This window comes from Saccopteryx bilineata, chromosome 1 (assembly GCF_036850765.1).
Source record: "Saccopteryx bilineata isolate mSacBil1 chromosome 1, mSacBil1_pri_phased_curated, whole genome shotgun sequence".
Taxonomy (NCBI): Eukaryota; Metazoa; Chordata; class Mammalia; order Chiroptera; family Emballonuridae; genus Saccopteryx; species Saccopteryx bilineata.
In genome coordinates this window covers 143101002-143121409 of record NC_089490.1, presented here as the reverse complement: position 1 = coordinate 143121409, position 20408 = coordinate 143101002, and the positions used below count along the sequence as shown (strand labels likewise).

Genomic DNA, 20408 nt, shown 5'->3' with positions numbered 1-20408 from the left:
GGAGTAGGCCACGGTCGGGCCACAGAACCATGGGACAGGTGAGGAGAGTGCTGACACGCAGGGAGGCCACAGTGAGAGTACTTTAGGGGAGGGAAGAAAGGAGGCAGGCTGACCAACAAACCTCCCCAGTACTACCAGAGCAAACGGGGAGATGCTCAACACCATGGCCAGCTTTTCCTTCCTCTCGGGAGAGTGGCCTCAGTGTTGGGACGCAGTGCATGTGCTGCAGGGAGAAGGCAGTATGTGCCAATTTCTCAAAAGCCAACAGCTTGTTGCCACCACTGTGTGGGCATCTGTGAGGACTGCACACAGCCAGCATACCCCCCACACGCCCCACCCCTCCCCACTGTAAGGAACTTGCCAGGTGGATGCCCCTTGCCAAACTCCTCTGGTATGCAAACCCCAGAAAGGGAGAGGCTCAGCTGGTGCGCATGGGCTAGGAAATCGATGAAGTTGCCAACTACCAGGTGGGAGATAACTCTCACGGTGCCTTTTGGACTCCTGTCACCTTGGCCTGGCATTCCCCAAGTTCCTTGACTGGATCTTGGCTCTTGTTGCTTAGGTCAGAAGACACAGGCTTTGCTTAAAGCAGGGCTACCTCCATCATAAGCTGCTTCACACAGGGCCATACTAAGGTTCTGTGAGATCCATGGCTTCAGGGTGCCATATGCCACCCAAAGGGATAAGGGACCTGGTGCCCTGCAAGAGCCCACCAATCCATGCAAGAGACAAGACAGCGACACAGACCTCAGCAACTAGACACATGTCTTTATACAAATGGCAGTGACTGGGACACCTGGGACACCAGCATTATAGGCCTAGCCCCAAACCGGGACATTGGAAATGCAGGATACAGGGCTCAGGACCCTGGTCACAGTAGGAAACCTGGGAAGAGGGACACTATTGTGGGTGAGACACAAAAAAGGGGATAGTTTAGGGGGTTTGCAGGATCAAGATATAGCAGCTGTACAGTGGCGGGTGAGGGGAAGCACTATACTGAAGAGGCTGGAGCCCCAAAAGCACAGGGACCCCTGCATGTGCTGGGGGAAAGAGATCAGTGCTGAGAGGCTGCCAAGAAAGTGGAAGGGGCTGGGGTGTTCTTCCCAGATGAATCCTCTCCCAGCATCAATTCCATTAACAGAAACTGTACGTTGAAGGAGACTGGGGACAGCTGTTCATATACTGGGCATGCCTCTGGGGAATGGAGGAGAGCTGGAGGAAGGGGGCCAGTGAGTAAACTCTGATCAGAAGACACTGTCACGGTGGGAGAGAGGGCTGGGCAGGGTCACAGAATCCTGTCATCTTGTGGGCTGGGGGAAGCACTGTTTTTCCCACCATACAAGAGGAAAAGTGGTTCTGAGCCCTCACTATCTCCCCATAGGTTTTGAGCAGAAGCCCATATGAGAACCGGGGGTGGGGGTAGGGGTGGGACAAAGTTCAGTGGCACCCTGGAGGCTCCAGGGAAAAAAATCTTACTGCCTTGGACAGGTCACTGGAAGTACCCTAGGGCTCTGTAGTGTGGGGGGGGGCAGGGCAGGCCCTCAGGCCCAGAGGACTGTAAGGACTGGCAGTGGGGGACCAAAGGGGGCTGAAGCCTGTCTGGGAGAGTGTATCCAGCTCACATGGCCTGAGCCTCATGTTGGAGTGACTGGTAGAAAGACAAGACAGAAGTGCACGGCTTCACGACACACCAGCCCCAAGACACCCCCACACAAAACTCTCTAGAAAGGGTTACATGGAGATGGCCTCAAGTACTGTATGATCTTTATTCCATGAAAATCTTGAACTCAACACAAATGTCATCTTTACATAGGATGGTTATTGTACAAAGAATTAAAACGTTTTTGTAAAATCTGATTAAAACACTGATTCCTTTTACCCACACCCCTGAAATCAAGGAAGGAGACAGGATGGAGGGTAAGGGTAGGGAAGAGATACACAGCCTCTAGACTGAATTAACTGGGAGGTCTCGGCACCAGTGGACAGCTGGGCCTCCTACCTCTCAGCAACTCCTTAGACCCCGAAGCCCACTGGTGAGTTGAGGCCTGCTGGCAACGCCTACTGCATGAGCACAAGGGTCTGTAATGAGGAGTGGGCACTGCCTTTTGCTCTGTTCCTGGGGCACTGGGCACAGGAGATAGCTCGAGTCTAAAGATCAAGTTTTTTGCAAGATGGAAAACCCATAGGCAAGAAGGATGGGATTCCTGAACAGCAAGGGTACAAAGAACCCCAATATATGACTATAGCCCATGTGCTAGTGTGTGGGAAGGGAAGAGGTGGTGCACAGGCTGACACTGTAGGAATCCAGGCTGATATTTGCTCCTAGATGGCAGAATCTTCTTATAAAGACAATGCCAGCAGCTTCCTAACTGTCCTTTGGGAATCTCTAGGCATGAAGCCCCTAGAGCTTCATGAGCTATACAGGGAACATGTCAGGCACAGGCCAAAGGGCAACTCAAAACGGTTTGTTTGGCAAATGGAGCTTGACTAGTAGCTGACTGGTCAGAGGACGAGAGCAGCCCAGGATTCCAAGCATCACAGCAGCACCCTAGAGACTAGGGTAGAGGGAGGTAGGGGCTGGAGCTAGACCCCAGAGCCAAGGCCAGTCTGAGGCAGTTAAAGATGCTCGGGCCTGCTGATGGTGAACTGCACCTTCTCAAGCCTGCTTCCAGTTCCAGAAGGCTGGCCCCAAAATGCCAGCAGATGGGTAGGCCTTGAAGAAGTGCGCACAAATACTTATTATTATTATTTTTTTTAAAAAAGGGAAAAGCAAAGAACCTCCCTTAAAGGCAGGACTTTTCACATCAAACAGTTTTCTGCTGAGATGCTGGATTCATGACCAAAAAAAGGCCGGTATTTATTTTTAGAGCAAAAAAACCTATTCAGTGCTTGTATGGAACTTGTGTGATCGCAGCTACCCTGGCCTACCCAACTCCCAGCAGCTGCCATTATTTCGGGGGACTGAAAACTAGGAGGGTATTCCTATTGGCCATATCCCTCAGACATGTGCAGGGAACTGGCCCCAAGGGCTTTGACGCCCTCACTGACCAGTCCAGCACTCCAGAATTTTGAGAGCCCTTTCTCACCCACTAGCCTACACCCCAAACTGACTGGGAATAGGGATGATGGGCTCCAGGGGCCAGGTCAGCTGGCTACACAGCAGATCCTCCCCAAATGCCCTCAGCAGTGGCCAGTCCCATTGTAGCCTGCTTCTAGTCCTCTGGGTGGGACAGAAAGCAGCTCAGGACATTCTTTCCCTATGCAACTTTAGGAAAAGAAGCCAAAGAAGTTGGAAAAATGTCCACCAGGCAACAATGGGAACAACAAAAATGGAAGGACTCTGGAGGCTCTGGCTGGTGAAAGCCTCTGGCTGATGGATCCGCATGGACCTAGAGAGGCATGCTGAGAGACGACCTCCATTCCTCACTTGGGAAAGGTCTGGAGGTCAGTGTTTTTCTTCCTTAGGCTGAATGAGATTTCCCCTAGGCTAAATGTCACTGACAGGTATAGGAGGGAAGTGGTTAGGATCCAGAGTCCCAGAAAAAGAGAGATGAAGAGAAACAAGTTACAAGATGGGGCTTTTCACTTGGAGCAGCACCACACACGCATGTGCAGGGAGACTGTTATCACTGTCTGGGAGATGCCACCCACCCGGAGGAGCCCAGATGACCAGGGAGGTTGGGTGAAACAGCTGGGCAGTCTGTACATAGGAGGCTGGGTGGCCAGCCAGGCAAGGCAGCCTTCCCAGAGGTGGGACAAGGTGTGTGCTGCTCTGATGGACATGACTAATGCACCCCGGGGACAGGCCCAGGGCTCTGAGGAATTTCATAACTCGATGGAGTCCTGTCCCTTTCACAGAAGAAAATGGACTTAAGCTAGAGCTTGCTGGGAAGGAATCTGGAACTGAAGACCGTTTTATTAAGAGTCCGTGTCCAATGATTAGGCAGGACCTACATAGAGGGAGAGAGAAACCAGTGTGAGAGAAATGGTGTGGAATGTGCCATTCCAAGTCATAAGAACAGAAGAACTGCAGACCGAGCCAGCCTCCTGTGTCCTGTTCACTGACAGGGCACCAGAGAACGGCACCGGAATCTGGAAGCCTTGCCCCAGCCTGGCCAGCTGAGGGCCTGGACAGACCCATCTTCTCCTTAGAAGGGCCACTGATGTCTCCAAAACTACTTGAGCCTGTTTATGCTTCTAGACAGAATTGCTTCCAGTAATGGGTCCCATGTGCACCTCAAGAACACAACAGCATTTCCTTTTTTTTGAGAGGCCTCTAGCTATCCTATTCATCTGTCCTAACAGCCTCATATGCCGTGCCACCAGGTTCCACTAACTCTGAGCTTACTCCTAGATCTGCTTTGTTGCATGCACCCTGTCCCTCTCAGGGAGATGATCAGGCCCTCCTTCAGGACTTGGGTGAAAGGAAGAAAAGACAGGGGCTCTTGGGTGTAGAACCTATAGCTAACACCTCACTTCTTCGTTCCCATAAACCCCAAGAAACAAAAACAAGTTACAAAAAAGAGAAAACAGTTACAGACGCTGTTAAGGAGGTTAAAAATAAAAACAGGCCAAGGAGGAAAGTTGTCCTTTCTTTTCCAGCGTATGGAATTCGGCTCCCCTTGACCAGGGAGAGGCATTAGGTCATTCCCACCCACACAGCAGAGCAGATGCCTCTGCTGGTGTCACGGATGCACTGACACTGACTGCATTCCCATGGTCTCCCAGTGCATGCATGGGAAAACCCCGCCTACTGGTCAGCCTCTCACTCAGGGCACATTCCACAAGGCTAGCCCCGCCCCAGAACCCTGCTAGCTGTGTGTGGGTGTGTGAGGAGTCACCTGGCAGCATGGGCAGACTGACTATAGCCCTGTCTGCAAGATTTCTGCCTACTTCCTCACCTCCACAAGGGGGTCTCTCCCCTTTCCTGAGAGCAAGAGGCACACCCTCGGAGCAGGCAGCAGCTGGCCCCAAGAACGGACTGGGACCAAGTCCCTCAGAGACCCCATGGGTCGGAAGCTGAGGCTGGCTGTCTGGGAAGAATGCCCCATGGCCTCCATCAGCATGTTCCAGCTCAAGTCTTTCCAAAATATCAAGCATTCCTTATCCCCCTGGAGCTACTGAAAAACACCCACATGCTCCAATCCTGGGAAAATGAAATGAAAAGATTAAAATAGCTAGAGTGTGCTCCCGCTGCAACTAGACCAGGCCAGATTGAGAAAACCACCCCACAGCTCCCTGAACTCAGGTCCCAGCCCAGGTAGTTGGGGAGAGGGGTTGCTCCTAAGAGGGACATAAACTTTGTGTCCACCCCCCATCCAGGCAGAACCAGGTATCAGCAGTGTGATGGAAGGACAAAAAAAATTCCAGGACATCCCTGGCCCCACAACACAAGCCAGGTAGACATGATCCCAGAACTGATGACAGGGAGACCCAGAGCTCTGCTCATAGCCCACCTGGGACAACAGTGGAAAGGGGGACCCAGGGTATCTTTAGCTAGCCTGCCCAGCTAAAGTCTACAGTGGAAAGGGGGGACCAGGACACCTTTAGCCTGACCAGTTAGAGTCTACAGATGCCTTAGGGATGGTGGCACTTGTACCCAGAATTGTTTTTAAAAGACCATATTCCAAGTAAAGCTAGGTTCACAGGATGTGGTGGAATAGGCCAACGGCACTATGTGCTGGTGAGTGGGGGAACTTGTGGTGGCCTTGGATTGGAATGAGAAAACAGTGCCTGCCTCCTCCTTTCCTTCACTGTAAGCATACCATTTCCCTGAACTGCAACATGGCCCAGAGCTGTCCTTGGCATTCTGTGGTCAGCAGCCAAAGGGGGTCCATGCAATAGTCCCCAACTCCCAATGTATGTGTGTCTATTCAGTTTCTTTTGGTTACTTATGTCTTGGGGCTGTGTTGGCAGAACTGACCCTTACAAAAATAGGCCCTTTCAGGAATTTCGGCTCTAATCCAAATGGAAACACAAGAACAAGCAGGGCAAAACACTTTAAGTCCCAAAAGACCGAGGAAAATACCTCTAATGCCCCTCTACCCTGCCTCATCCCTCCAAAGGCAGAACCACCTGTAACTGGTTGCAGAAATTGGGGCTTCCTAGCTCCATAGACCCAGAATGAGCAGCTGTTGGAGGAGCTGCCTGAAAAGCAAGTGCGGTTTTCTGTGAAGGATGGGTAGCAACGGCTGCATTCAGTGGTGCAGGGTCGCAGGGTCACAGGCTCCTACCTTGGAACTTGGAGTGTTGAGCCACAGGGCATAAACCCACAGGATGGACCTGTCCTGAGAGCAGAAGCCTCTGCTGGCCCACAACAGAGCTCTCCAGTGCAAACTGATGGGAAAGGTAAAGCCAGAACCACGAAGACAAAAAGCCTCACAGAACCCAAGGTGGGGAGGGCACATGGGAAGAGGGTCACGCTGGAGGTGGCCAGATCACCAGAGCCTGGGTGCCTGCAGGCTGTCAGCTCAGAGACTGTAAATCTCACCCTCCTTCCCACCAAGACAGCTGTTCCCAGGACTCTCAGATTACTTGTTGCACAATCTTTCTACTTTCTTTAAAACGGAAAAATGTGAAAAAATAAAAACATGTTGGCAGCAGCAAAAAACGGTTGGAAATGCCATCATGGCCATCCCACAAAGATGGCAATAGGGCACTCAGTAGCCCTAAAGTGGTCCTGCTGAGCTTGGAGGCTGGGGCAAAGGCCACAGTCAGACCCCTAAGATGCCGCATCAGCAAAAGCAGTTCCCCCTCAGCCAAACTACTCTGCTATAATGACCAGATCCCATGCCAATTTCAACACCACAATTTCAATTGTAGTGTTTTCTTTTGACTACTCAGATCCTTAGGAGAAAGGGTGTGAAACCCCCAGAAGGAGCAAACTGCTAGGACCCCTAGAGTGAAGGCAAGCCCAAGGTGTGGCTGGCACCCAAAGTGAGAAGTCAGCTGTTGCGAGGAATGCCAATTGGGCCCAAGAATATAGCCATTCACCCTGTAGAGGGCAGCAGCCTGGCCAGGCATGAGTGTGTGGCACCCCCTGCTGGTAGAGATGGATAAGAAAAAAGGATAGACTATGGTACATGCATCTGTCTCCGTTTATAGAAGCTCAAGAAATACAGAATATGGCCTGATGAATTTCATCTCATTTGAGCCCACTGAAAATGAGGTGATCCAGCATTTGGAATCCTGGAAAGTCCTCAGTGCCCTCTAATCCCCCTGCAGGCAAGTCCCTCACTTGGGAAGTCTGGTGCTCTCTTACTGGGTAACAGGGAAGAGGGACAGTGACAAGGCCCAGAGGCCCCCAATCCCCAGCTGCCTCTGACAGAAGCAGGCTAAGCCCACATGAGGACCTGTGCATGTACTCCTTGGACTAGCATCACTCTTCTCAGCTACTGTAAGTGAACCACAAACTTCCCTGGTATCAAGTCACATTATTTACACGAAACAAATAAGTGGAGCTTATGGTTTATTTCCAGTTAGAATAAAATCCAGAGACAGGACAGGTTCACAAAAGAACATGCTTTGTTGCCCAAGCACACATTCCCCACTATGAGCATGCACACTGCTGCCTGCCTGGAGGGACATGATGAGCACCCCCAAGACCACCCACCTCTCAGGTGGTCTGCAGACTGTCTGCTCAGCTAATAGAGCTAGACCTGTCCAGGAGTTACCTCACAGCATGGCTGGTTGCCAGGCTTCTTCCCTAGCCTCTCTGGGCCAGTCTGAATTTCTATTCCTGAGTATCATCAGGAAAGAACACAGCTGAAGAAAGGTCCCCTTCCCCTCCCCATCATTGTGCAGCTCCCAGCAAATCTACCTGCCCAACCTTCCAGGCTGAACTGCTTGCTCAAGTGGGGCACACATGCAGGCCCATGGAGCATAAAGAAGACTATTAGAGGTGTAGGACATGCATATCCAAGCGTGGACAGAGTTAAGAGCTGTCAACACAGTAGTGAGCACACTCTGAGGAGGATGGCAGTATCCTTAGCCCGGTGATAGCAGGGACAACAGTCAGGCTGTTCTACACCTGCCGAAACTCATAACCTAAGGCAGCCAAACTGTATGTGACTGTGATGCAGGGAAAATTGTGGGGCCAGACAGGGTAACACTAGGATCAGTGCCAGTACTCAATGTCCCCATTAACCTACCCTGGCCTCCCAGTGTCAATACCCTCAACCACTTGTGTCTTCCTCCTAGCCCAGGCCATGAAGACGAGAACAGGGTGCTGGGATACCCACCTCCCCAGTTAATACGGTGGCCAGGTAGTTCTTATGACTGTCACATAGGGTCTCTAGCAGCCAGAACATAGAACGAGTGGTGTCAAACAGCAGGAGTGCGACACAATACTGAGTATAACTAACCTGTTTCAGACTCTTCACTGTCAGAGGAGCTGGATTCACTGGTGCTCTCAGATTCCGAGGACGAGAAGCCCTTCATCTTGGAGGACCCAGCAATCACATCCATTTTCTCGGCTGCAGTAAAGCAACATGAAACATGTCAGGCAGGGCTCAATTCTGGGACTGTTCTTAAACCAGGCATAACTTAACGCCTAGAGGAAGGGCTAAGGGGCAGTCCATGCCCCATGAGCCAGAGAGCTGCCCCTGACAGCATCCGAGACCCCAACCAACCCCATGTTTCCCAGTGATAAGGTACTAGCCTACCACCCACTAGCAAAAAACTCAGTTTCTGGTAGAATTTTAATCCGTTGCTCCCCTCCTCCCCAGGGCAATCTCTCAGAATCCCCTCTGCAGAGTTCAATAGCATTAAGACAAGCAGGAGGAAATTCCCTATGAGGAGGGCTGTTAGGCTAGGATCCAAGGATCCCTGGAGTCAGTCTGAGTTGGAATGAAGGCAGCATATAACACTCAGATATAGATCCTAAGTCCTACTGGTCCTAAGACAAAAGCTGAGCCAAGACAAGCCACTTGTAACATGAAAAGGCTGCCTGGAAGACTCAGACAGAAGACTGTATTGAGCTAGAGAATGGAAGGCAGGTACAGAGCTGCCTAAGTCCTCTCCCAGGCTCAGCCCTCAGAGGTACTAAAGGGGGTGGTGGTATGGAGTGATGTGTGGGGAAGGCTCAAAGCAAAAGTTGAGGACAAAAGCAGCTGCTACTCAGAGCAAAGCTTGACACTAAGCTGCAAGTGGGTCCCAGACAATCGCTAGCCAGAAAGGTTAAGAAAGGTACAAACAGCCCAGGGTCGAGTGCCATGTCACAACCCTTCAGAGGTGTCTAGGTCAGGGACACAGATTTTATCATTAGAGAAAAAACTGAATCTAAAAGAAAGAGTCACCTGAGGTGCCGACAGGGGCCTCTCTGGTGGAAGGGCAGAAGAAAGCAACTTGGTCAACTCTCCCTTGGCTATGACCACCCCACCAAGCCTGAGGGGGACCCACAAGCACCTTGAGGTTTCCGTTTCTTCCGCAAACAAGAGGTGACGTAGCGCTCTAGTTCCCGCAGGGTGGATGGCTTCAGGGTCTCAAAGTCAATTTCAATCTCATCAGGGTTGGAGTTCTTGAGCGAAGGCTCCCTTGACTGGATGATATGAACCACTCGGCCCAGCTTCTCACCCGGGAGCTTGTTGATGTCTAGGCTGAGCTGGCGCTTCTCCTCATACGACATGGGTTTGCACTTGTCCTCCTCCTCTGACTCATATGCCGGAGGGGGCTTGCTCTTCACAGGTGCCAGCTCCTTCTTGCTATGAAGTGACAATGCAGATGCCATCAGGAATGGGTTCCTTGGGAAGCTGGGCACCCATGCTACTACTTCACTGGGGGCCTACAGGGGTTTCTACACTCCCATTCTGCTGGTCTTCACAGGAAACAGGAAGGCTGCTGTGGCCTGTCCTTGCCATCTGCACCATACTACCTGCCATACTTCTTCCCTCCCCAAACCTGGTAAATGCTAGTGGCTCACCCCTGGGAGAAAAGCAGAGGCAATTACCCTGTGACTAGGGCAGGCTGGGTCCCCACTGGGGCATTTGGGTGGCACAGACCTTGTATTGCTGCTGCTGCTGTTGTTTTTCTTGGTCTTTTTGGGAGGAAGCTCCTTGGCTTTGCTTTTCTTATTCTCCTCCACTTCCTCTTTCTTTTTGTGCTTTTCTTTTTTCTTTTCCTTTTTGTCTTTCTCCTTTTTCTTTGGTTTGTTCTGCTGGGGCTGTGAGAGGGCTGCAAGCTGCTCGTGCACAGCTTTGAGCTATGGAGCATAATAGGCAAGACACACGTCTGTCACCCTGGTCTTGGCAGGATCCTCACGCATCATGGCCCAGAGAAGAAGGAGGGCATTTAGCCTATGACCTGACATCCTATCAGACTGCCAAAGTGCCCATGACCACCCAGACCCTGGACTCCAAAGGTGCCCAGAAAAGCTACCTAACTGGAGGCCTCCAGCCATCCTGGGCCCAAGAAGAGGGTTCAGTCCCTAAGCAACTAAGCAGGAGTGCAGGCATACATGGGCACTAATGGCCTGATGGCTAGCTTGTAGAAAGCAGAGCAACCATGCATACCCAGGAAAGACATTGGAAGGATCCAGAAGTCTTGTCTGCCCAGAGTAGCAATGTCTCCCTACATCCACATGTAGTACACACATGTGTATGTTCAATATGCTTGTGACCTAGACGAAGGGTACCACTGTGAATTCTGCTTCTGCCAAGACTGGGAGCCATGACCACCTTGTGGAGATCTGGAGAGATTGCCCAGTGCATGGACTCTGCAGGTGTGGGGGATGGGAATGCCCGTACCCTCACCTGCTCTTGCAGCTCGGCCAGCCGCTGGGCTCGCTCCTCCTCAGAGTCATCAGTTGAGCTGTCACTGTCTGAGGAGCTATCGCTGCTGCTGTCACTGGATGAGGGTGGGGCCACAACCTTGGTGGGGGGTGGCACCGCAGGAGAGGGCACAGCCACCATAGGCTCCTCAGGCTCATCGGGCATCTTGGCAAAGCGCATCTCGAACACATCCTGGAGGTAGGGAGTGGGGTTGGAGAAAAGCCGTGCCCATCAGGGCTGCTGGGTCTCCCGGGCATGTGGGTGGGGGTAGCCAGGCTGTAGTCCAGTGTCACCATAGCCTCACCGGCTGCCGGAGTCAACTCAACAGGAAGCAAGTGGGAGGGTCAGAGAGCAGGACCAATGGTAACTCTCTCCCTATTACTAAGGCAAGTGGCAGGCCAGGGCCCCCTGACACCAATTTCACCATTTCTCTCTCAAATCTCATGCTGAGAAGAAAGGTACCCTGACAGCTGGGCACACAGCCCAAGTAAACACAGGGAATATAGGTCATAGGAGGCAGCTGCACACTGAAAATGTCAGCCCGGGGATCCTTAATAAATACAAGGCTGAGAGCTGTAAGGCTCCTGGCAGGTTGGCACTCAGCACATCCCAAGGGAGCCTTCTGAATACTGGGACTGGGCACCAGAAGAAAACAGTGAGTAGGACAGAGCCTCTACCCACACCCAGCTGACATTCCCACAGAAAGTAGGTGGGGCCTGCAATCTTAGAGAGCATACCAAGCAAGCAGAGAAAATGGCATGTGTAAAGGCCCTATGGTCCCCTGACCAGGCAGTGGCGCAGTGGATAGAGTGTCGGACTGGGATGCGGAAGACCCAGGTTCAAGACTCCGAGGTCACCAACTTGAGCGCGGGCTCATCTGGTTTGAGCAAAAAAGCTCACCAGCTTGAGCCCAAGGTCGCTGGCTCAAGCAAGGGGATACTCGGTCAGCTGAAGGTCCGCAGTCAAGGCACATATGAGAGGGCAATCAATGAACAACTAAGTGTTGCAACGCGCAACAAAAAACTAATGATTGATGCTTCTCATCTTTCTGTTCCTGTCTGTCTGTCCCTGTCTATCCCTCTGACTCTCTCTGTTTAAAAAAAAAAAAAAAAAAAAAAAAAAAAAGGCCCTATGGTCAAAGTACGCCCAGCACAGAACCCTTGGCCAGTGAGGAGACCAAGCCCCTGTAGCAGCAGGCACATGTCTATGTCTGCCTCCTTTCAACAGATTACCTGAGGCACATAACTGAGCAGAGCCGTGCCACTTGGCTGAGGTGTCTCCAGGACACACCAGGTAAAGTGAGAAAGGTATAGGGCAGTGGATGTGGGGTGCCAAGAATAGGCAACAGGAGGGTATCAGCTTTGTGACCAAGATTACCTATACCGCCTGACCAGGCAGTGGCGCAGTGGATAGAGTGTCGGACTGGGATGCAGAAGGACCCAGGTTCGAGACCCCAGGGTTGCCAGCTTGAGTGCAGGCTCATCTGGCTTCAGCAAAAAGCTCACTAGCATGGACCCAAGGTCACTGGCTCGAGCGGGGGGTTACTCAGTCTGCTGAAGGCCCACGGTCATAGCACATATGAGAAAGCAATCAATGAACAACTACGGTGTCTCAACGAAAAACTGATAATTGATGCTTCTCATCTCTCTCCATTCCTGTCTGTCTGTCACTATCTATCCCTCTAACTCTCTCTGTCCCTGTAAAAAAATTAAAAATTAAAAAAGAAAAAAAGATTACCTACACCTACACTGCACAGAAGCCACAATGCTACTGGGCTTTGGATCCCAGCCCAGGAGACTCTGAGACCCAGTAATCTGATGGGACTGTGGAGTCACGAAATTCAGAGGCAGTAGCCCTGCCTGGGACCCTGGCAGTCCAGCTATATGTTGCCTCACCAACTAGCTGGCAGGTCCATCCGTACTTTGAGGGCTTCATTTATCTTAAATCCAGTGATGTCTCAGGACAGAGGACAGCAGGGGAAGGCACAGGGATGGCTTCCCAGCAGGATTTTGAGAACTGCTTTAGGCCTGCCGTGCTTGGTCAACATGGTTAGCTCACAGGACTGAAGGGGTCTTCCCCAAGTGTTCTGATACTCCGGAGGACAGTGTGACCCAGGAGGACCATGGGATTGAGTTCCAAGGATGCTGTTTCAAACTGAAGTATACTTGAAAGAGCTGGCTCTAGAAGCCCTCCTGATAGCTCTAGAAACAGTTTCAGGTTTCCTCTCCCACTGGGCAGCAGGGCAGGCATCCCACACAACTGGTGCTGTCCTGTTTCCCACAGAGTATCCAGTGTGGCTTCCCCTGAGGCAGTTCCTTCTCCAGCAAGGCCTGGGTGGACTAGCTGAGTGGCTTTGTTGTTAAACACTAGAAAGGCAACACCTTCCTGAAGCAGGTCTAAGAGCTATGGACAAGACAGGAGAAATAATCAGAGACCAGCGCCCCCAGTGGGGTGAAAGTCCCTCTCTGCCCATGGTACCCTGGATGTGGGTAGGCTCAGGTCTGAGTGACCCACACAAGCATCTGGAAGATTTAGGCCTGTTGACGAGAAGCAGGGGTCAGGTGAGAGAAATGTGTCCGAGAAAGTGTTAGGGTGTCAGGACCCCATGAAGTGAAGAGAGGGCATGGAGGGCCCAGGGTTCAGTGCTGCTGGAAGGTGACCTTTTACCAAGTGGGAGCTACCTTATGCCACCTAGCTGTTGGCCCAAGCACCCCTGCCAACTGGCAGAAGCACTACCCTTGCCATAAGGATATCCGTTTCTTTCCCACAGATGTGGCTGCTGTGGAAATGGGGGGAAGCACTCACACCAGTGTGTCTCAAGGTGAACCCAGCTTCCCTCCCAGGCATGCCATCAACTATACCTTATCCTGAGAATCTGGACCACACTGTGATTCTTAATAAACATTTTTTTTATTATCACTGACCTTTTTTTAGAGAGAGAGAGAGAGAGAGAGAGACAGGAATGCTAACCTGTTCCTGTATATGTCCTGACTGGGGAATGAACAGACAACCCCTGCACTTTGGGATGATGCTCTAACCAACTCAGCTATCCAGCCAGGGCCACCTTGTGATTCTTTGCACCAATATACCACATTACTTTCAGAGAACACACCTCCTCTCATTAGAATGTTGACCAGGATCACCTACACTGGGCTGTGTCAGATTCATAAGGAAAGTACACCCCATCCTCTTTTAGTGAAAGAGATGTTTAGATGCTGGGAGATCACAGTGCCCAAAGACCCCCGAGTGGACTGACCCAAAGTCAGCAGAGCTGGAAACCCTCAGGGAGAAGTGTGGCCCAGCCCCTTCTCAGCCAAACCTGGATATTGCTGTGAGGTTTGGCCACACCCAAGGCACAGAGGCCAGGAAAAAAGGGACAGAATGTATACAGCAGGAGACCTACTAGGGGTTAGGTGCTGGGGACACAACGATGAGTGGGAGACACTGACACACACCTATCCTTCAAAAGCTTCCTGTCTCTGGGATCTCATGCAGGATCCCAACACACTTTTTAGTTCAATGTTTCCCTAACTATAAAAACAATTGCACACTACCTTAAATTCGTACTTTTTCTTGAAATAAACTGGTAATCCACATGGATACTGAACTTTCTAAATTACTCACTTCGTAGCAGAGAGGGTAGAGGGCAGTACTACCAGTAGCTCTGGTTTCAAGCCACCCTCGCGCTCCTAGGGAAATCTTCAAGCCCAGAGGTTTGTGATGACCACAGTTGCCAAGCCCAGAATTTAAAAGCTGGAAGAGGAAAACAAAGTAGATCCTTTTCCACATTATACTTCCCAGGTAAATCCCAGTCCTTGGGCACAGTCTAAGAGACAGTATAGGTCCTAAGACTTCTTACAAAAACAAACAAGGACTGGGGCTTTGTTCCTCTCCCTCCCTGCTGGAGAATCCAGATATCTAAACCATGCTGATGAGAGCTTAAGACAGAAAAAAGAAAAACAAAGCTCCAAATGCCATAAACACAGCAACTGCCCTCCAGAGAGAAGCCCACACAGGGAGCGGCCAATCAGCAGAGACCCCCATCCCCTCCTGGCATGTTATTTCAGTAATAACATGACCCAGACCTTGTAGCAGGCAAAGCAGGCTAGGGGTGGAGGTGGTCCCTTGCTGAGCCGCCAACCTGTACACTGCCCCAGACATCCAGCCCAGACTGGTTCTTGGAGTCAGTGTTTAGAAAGAGGCTGCTATGTTGCAAGCATATCAGTGGTCTTGATATTGGTAAAACCTCATGTTTAGGCATGGTCATGCCACTCCCAGAATAAAAATGCATAAAAAAAAAGCTTAAAGCAGGCACAAGAATTAGAAAGACAAAAAGTTAGAATACAGGCCCTGGCCAGTTTGCTCAGTGGTAGAGCGTCCGCCTGGAGTGTGGATGTCCCGGGTTCGTTTCCTAGTCAGGGCACACAGGAGAAGTGACCACCTGCTTCTCCTCCCCTTTTTCTCCCCTCCTACCACCGTGACTCGACTAGTTCAAGTGCATCAGCCCTGGGCACTGAGGACGGCTCCAAAGAGCCTCTGCCTCACGTGCTAAAAACAGCTCGGTTGTGATCATGGCCCCATGATGAACACAGGCATCGGCCCCAGATGGAAGTTGCTGGGTGGATCCCAGTCAGGGCACATGCAGGAAACTGTCTATTTCCCCTTCTCTCACTTGGAAAAGAAGAAGGAGAAAAATAAAAAAAGATTAGAGAATACTTTTATTAAATATAAGGTGCTCAAAATAGCAGTCTTTGGCATTGGCAGAGAACTTGTTTTGGTTTATCTGTTTGCATAAGGGCATATAAAAGAGTGTGGTTATCAACCTGGGTAAAAGTTGCCCCTCAGACCTCCCAGGAGGATGGGGGTTTGTGTGGAATCTAAGGTGCACTGAGGGAGTGGCCATGTGTGAGAACTGCAGTAAAATTATAAAACCCGAACTTCAAGGATGGGAAAATACTAAAATAAAATAGTGAACCAGCAGCAATGTGAAGAAAGCCAACAGAAAGCACCAAATAAAGAGAGCCCGCCCACCCTTCCAAAAAAACTAAAACAAAATAAAACTAAGAAACAGCAATGAAATAAAAAACCTTCAAGTCTGACTATGTATTTAAATAACAATTGCTAGATCCACTAATAAGGTTTTTTTCTGCTCCAAAAATTCAAGACACATCATCTGAACCCAAGGCAGCCCTTGACTTAGGGGCCAAACAAAAGAACAGAGAAGACTGTGCCTTGGCTCCAGTGAGAAGGTAGGAGACACAATATTGATGAGTATGAAACGTGGAGCTAACATAGCTGAGAGGCAGGTGGATAGCAGGGCTCAGGTAACCTCCACCTGGCATGGACCCACAACTCACCAAAGTCTTTGCAAGTCCTGACTTATGCCTTGGAAGCATTTCAGAGGTGGCTGGGAAAGCCATGTGTGAGGCCCCATTTAGCCACCAGGTGAAGGCTGGGGTGGGATGTATAGACTGGACCTGAGCTCCAGCCAGAACCTGCAACCTTGTGTTGCCTGCTGTGTGTGACCCAGCAACCTGGACTTTTATTATGAGTAATTTAAAAAAAAAAAAATATATATATATATATAACAGTACTAAATATTGATTTTATTCTCCATAATTTTAAAACCCTGATCTTTCTAGTCAAAGATAACTGTTGATATTGGGGCATATGTTTCCCTTTAAAAAAAAAAAAAAGGTGATCCACACATTTACACTGTAGTCTGTCCCCCTCCCCCAACATCTAGTGTGCACAGTTGAGGACCCAATTGGAGGCGCCATGAATCCCACACATTAGGGCATCGTGGACACATGGAACATCTAGAGGCAGCTGCCATGCAGCTGAAAGGCAAACCAAAGCTTCAGGCCTATAGTGAAGAAATGCCCTTTGGTCAAGCAGTTTCTTTAGCTTACAATTGCAACAAAATGTCTACCTGGCAAGACTGTCCCCGCTGACTTGAGACAGGTCTGTTTCAGGCCATGCATAGAATACACATTCTTCCAACCAAGAGCAATCAAATGCCAGGGTGGGGGTGGAGTGGGGGGGAGGGGTGCAGTGGGGCAACTGAAAACAACTTAGACCAAAACCCAAATCACCACCCCCTGCTTTAATTACAATAAAGTTATCCTAATGTGAAATGCAGGTGTTATTCTGAGACCATATTCCAAAGCAATGTGGCATCACACCAAAGCAAGTGACAGAGACAAAATCTGCCAACACCTGCAGAGGCCTGGCTTGCCCAGGAGCTTCCCAAAGCCTCACCTGGAGCTTTCGGGCCATGGCCACCACCTCATGGTCAGGAGGATTGTACTTGTAGCAGTTGGAGAACATCAACCGGACATCAGCACCAAATTCCTGAGCATCGCGGTACTCACGGGCCTCCAGTTTAGACTGGAAAGACAAGACAGGCTGTGTCTGCCCCTGCTGGAAGGAGGTAGCAACAGGGAGGGCTGCTAGCAGGAGAAAGTCGGTGCCTCAGGGGGGTAGGATTAACCCAGACCATGGAGAGATCATCACCCTGGTTCTCAGTGTCAAGTGGAAAAGGGGACACTCAACGGCAATCCTCAAGGCTGGGAATTACCCAGTTAGGATGCAAACCCACCCGATGGGTCACTGTGCCTGGCTAAGGTGCAAGTGAACACAGAAGCCACAGAGGCAAAGCTTAAGCTACAACTGAAAAGGGAGGGCTGGGCCCAGTTCTGACCAGGTGTACACTTGTCTTGGTGACACAGGACAGAACATTGGTCAAAAGACACAGTATTGCCTGATCTGTGGTGGCGCAGTGGATAAAAGCGTCGACCTGAAATACTGAGGTCGCCGGTTCAAAACCCTGGGCTTGCCTGGTCAAGGCACTTATGGGAGTTGAAGTTTCCTGCTCCTCCCCCCTTCTCTCTCTCTCTCTCTCTCCCCTCTAAAATGAATAAATAAAAATAACTGCCTGGAAAAAAAAAAGACACAGTATTGTTCCCACTGTGCCCATTCCATGTTTGGGCAGGCTAACTTCACTCTTGAAAAGAAGCAAAAAAAGCTTAAAACCAAAAGGCCTCGTGATATGACAAGAGAAATGCCAACACTAGTCATGTGTCTCCAATCGAAAAACGACAACAAGACCCTATCCATGACAGAGCCTGGCAAAGTCACCAACCCTCACACTCTCCATAAACAAGCTATCAGTAGGCACTGGGTCCTAAGGCCAAAGAGGGCTCCTCCTGAGACCAGGGGGAAGCACTGCAGTCTGTGACCAAAACTGCCACATTGTCTGGGAGCATGTCTCTACAGTTCCCAGCAGGGGGCGGTGTGCTCCTTTGGGCTGGTGAGGAGTCTCTAGAGCTGCTGGGGCACAAGTGTGGGGTCTTCCCTGGTCCCATGGGTGCCCGCCCACCTTGATTGTGCTCATGTCCATAGGATGCTTGATGATGTCACAGTAGTCGTGAAGGCCCAGCGCCTCCACGTCCACGGGCTTGTAAAAAGGCCAAGCATAGGCCGCATGCTTCTTGGCGAACATCTCCTTGAGGATGCCACTGCAGCACTTGAGCTGTTCTGAGACCTTGCTGCTCTTGTCTGGTGCCGGGTGCTGCTGAGAATCAGGCACATCCTTCTTTGGGGGCTTCACAGGACGGCTACTCTCCCGCCGGGGGCCAAGCTTGGTGGTCTTGGTCTCCGGGGGCAGCAAAGGTGGCTCGTGAATGGGATCGATGGTAGTAGGGGTGGTGGTGTCTGCTTTCCTCTTAACACCCTTCTTTGTCTACCAAGAGCACAGGTGAGACAGCATAGTCAGGGTTCTGGCCAGTATAGTGAGCCCTTGAAGTCACTCCTCAGACCAGGTCCTTCCTAGGACCCCAACCTTCCCAAGGGAAAGGAGACCCTGTCCCACCACTGTGCTCTGCAGCTGGGACAGGTTCTGCCAGGGGCAGGAGAATGTGCACCACTGAGTGAGACATCTGCTCACCAAAGGCCCACAAAACCTCCTGAAGCTGCTTCCTACCAATGCTTGGGGGTCTCCCAGAGCCAAGTCTGCCAGTAGGCCACCTTGGAAGGCACGTTTCAGAAACTATTTAGCCAGCCTCTGCCAACATGGCTCTAAATCAGAAATGGGAGGGGCTAGCAACCTCAGAAGGAAGTGCCTTTATTATAGGGTCTTTGGGTCAGCAGCTTCTGAGCTGTGCTAACCTAAACACAGCTTAACCCGCCCCCCAAGCCCTCAACACTTGCAAGTGTCCTGGGAACCAGGATGGGATCTACATGAAGCACTGGCATGATGGGTAATTCTCCTACAAGCCTCACTGCTATGGATTAAGGGGTGTGAAGGGTGGGGGGCACTAGCTAACGTGGCAGGAGCCCACCAGTGGTCAACTGGGCTACACAAAAAATACTCACCTTCACAGGCTGTGGGGTGGCCGCAATAATGGGTGGATGGCTCTGCACGGACTGGGGGGTTGGAGGGGGTGGAAGTTGGGGGGGCACTGGTGGGGGAGTCTGCAGTGGCTGGGGAGGCACCACTGTGACAGGGGTCTGGACGATGAGGTCTGGGGTGACAGTGGGGAAGGGGTGAGGTGTGGCCTGCACAGGCAGAGGGTTCTGCTGAGAGGTCTGCGTCTGCGGAGGAGTCGATGCTTGCATTGTGTTTGGTACCGTAGAGACACCGGGTTTTGCCATCCCTACTAACCATAAAAGGGACAGGTGGTTAGATGCTGTATCTGACACATGCAAGCTGCCACATGTGGCAAGCACACATCTTCATAGGCATGACACAGTGTCACCAAAACTATTTGCCTACAAAAATGATTTGAACCCCCCAGACCTTGGCTAAGTTTGCTCACCTGTCTGGGGGCCAGTGGGATAGTAGTTTATGGCGGGGATACCTTCAACAGCAATGCCACACAGTATTCAAAATTCCCGGGGGGTCCTGGCTGCAAGTACCCGCTTAGGCAGAAAGACCCCTCACAAGCAGGGAGGCCCAGAGTGAAGAAGGAAACACACTCAGAATCAGCACCAGGACTGTGATGGAGAGCGGAAAAATGTTTCTGGGCAATTTCAGGCAGTGCTGCCCTCTTTCCCAGAAGCACTGCCTCTGAATAAAGTGTTCCTGGCAGGGGGCAGGCATTGGAAGCCATGGCCAAGGCTTCTAGAAACTGGCAAGCCTCCACTTCCCTGAGCCACAGGGAGGCTGGCCAGCTCCTGCCTCCTTGCAGCTGGGTGGGAGAGCCCAGACACACAAGGTGGCCCCACATCTGCCCCAGATCTAAAGGGTAACTTGAGACCAACTCTCCTTGGCTATCCCTCAGCACTGCAAGGCAGCTGACTCCCTTCACTCCCATAAAGCCTCTACTTCTGAGTGGGGTGGGAAGCCAGGTGAAAGCTGGCTCTTTCAACACAGCTCACAGCATGGTCACCTTGTAAGCATCACTATTCTGCAGCATGGAGCCATGAATGGCAAGATGCAGAAGGCAAGGATGAGCACTGAAACAGGAAAGGAAGGCTTGAAGATGGGGCACCAAAAAGCAGGCACAGCTCCAACACAAGCACATTAAGATAATTCAGATAAACTCCGGAGACTCTATGATGGGGTGTTAGATAACTGCCTTTGGTCAAGTTCATTTCTTTCCTCTAAAATGGAAATGCAGAGACTATCTATAGCCCCGG

The 20408-nt window shown here is 51.0% G+C and overlaps 1 protein-coding gene across 1 annotated transcript in view; it reads right to left on the bottom strand.

The window, feature by feature from the left end:
- The window catches only part of BRD4 (bromodomain containing 4), a 97951-nt gene that overhangs the window by 8085 nt on the left and 69458 nt on the right, over positions 1-20408 (bottom strand). The window contains exons 6-12 of the mRNA XM_066271323.1: positions 19143-19423; positions 18148-18510; positions 17028-17156; positions 10749-10958; positions 9999-10198; positions 9406-9701; positions 8364-8474 (exon numbers count right to left, since the gene is read on the bottom strand). Of these exons, the coding sequence (XP_066127420.1) occupies positions 8364-8474; positions 9406-9701; positions 9999-10198; positions 10749-10958; positions 17028-17156; positions 18148-18510; positions 19143-19423 (1590 nt within the window). The remainder of the gene's footprint in view (positions 1-8363; positions 8475-9405; positions 9702-9998; positions 10199-10748; positions 10959-17027; positions 17157-18147; positions 18511-19142; positions 19424-20408) is intronic.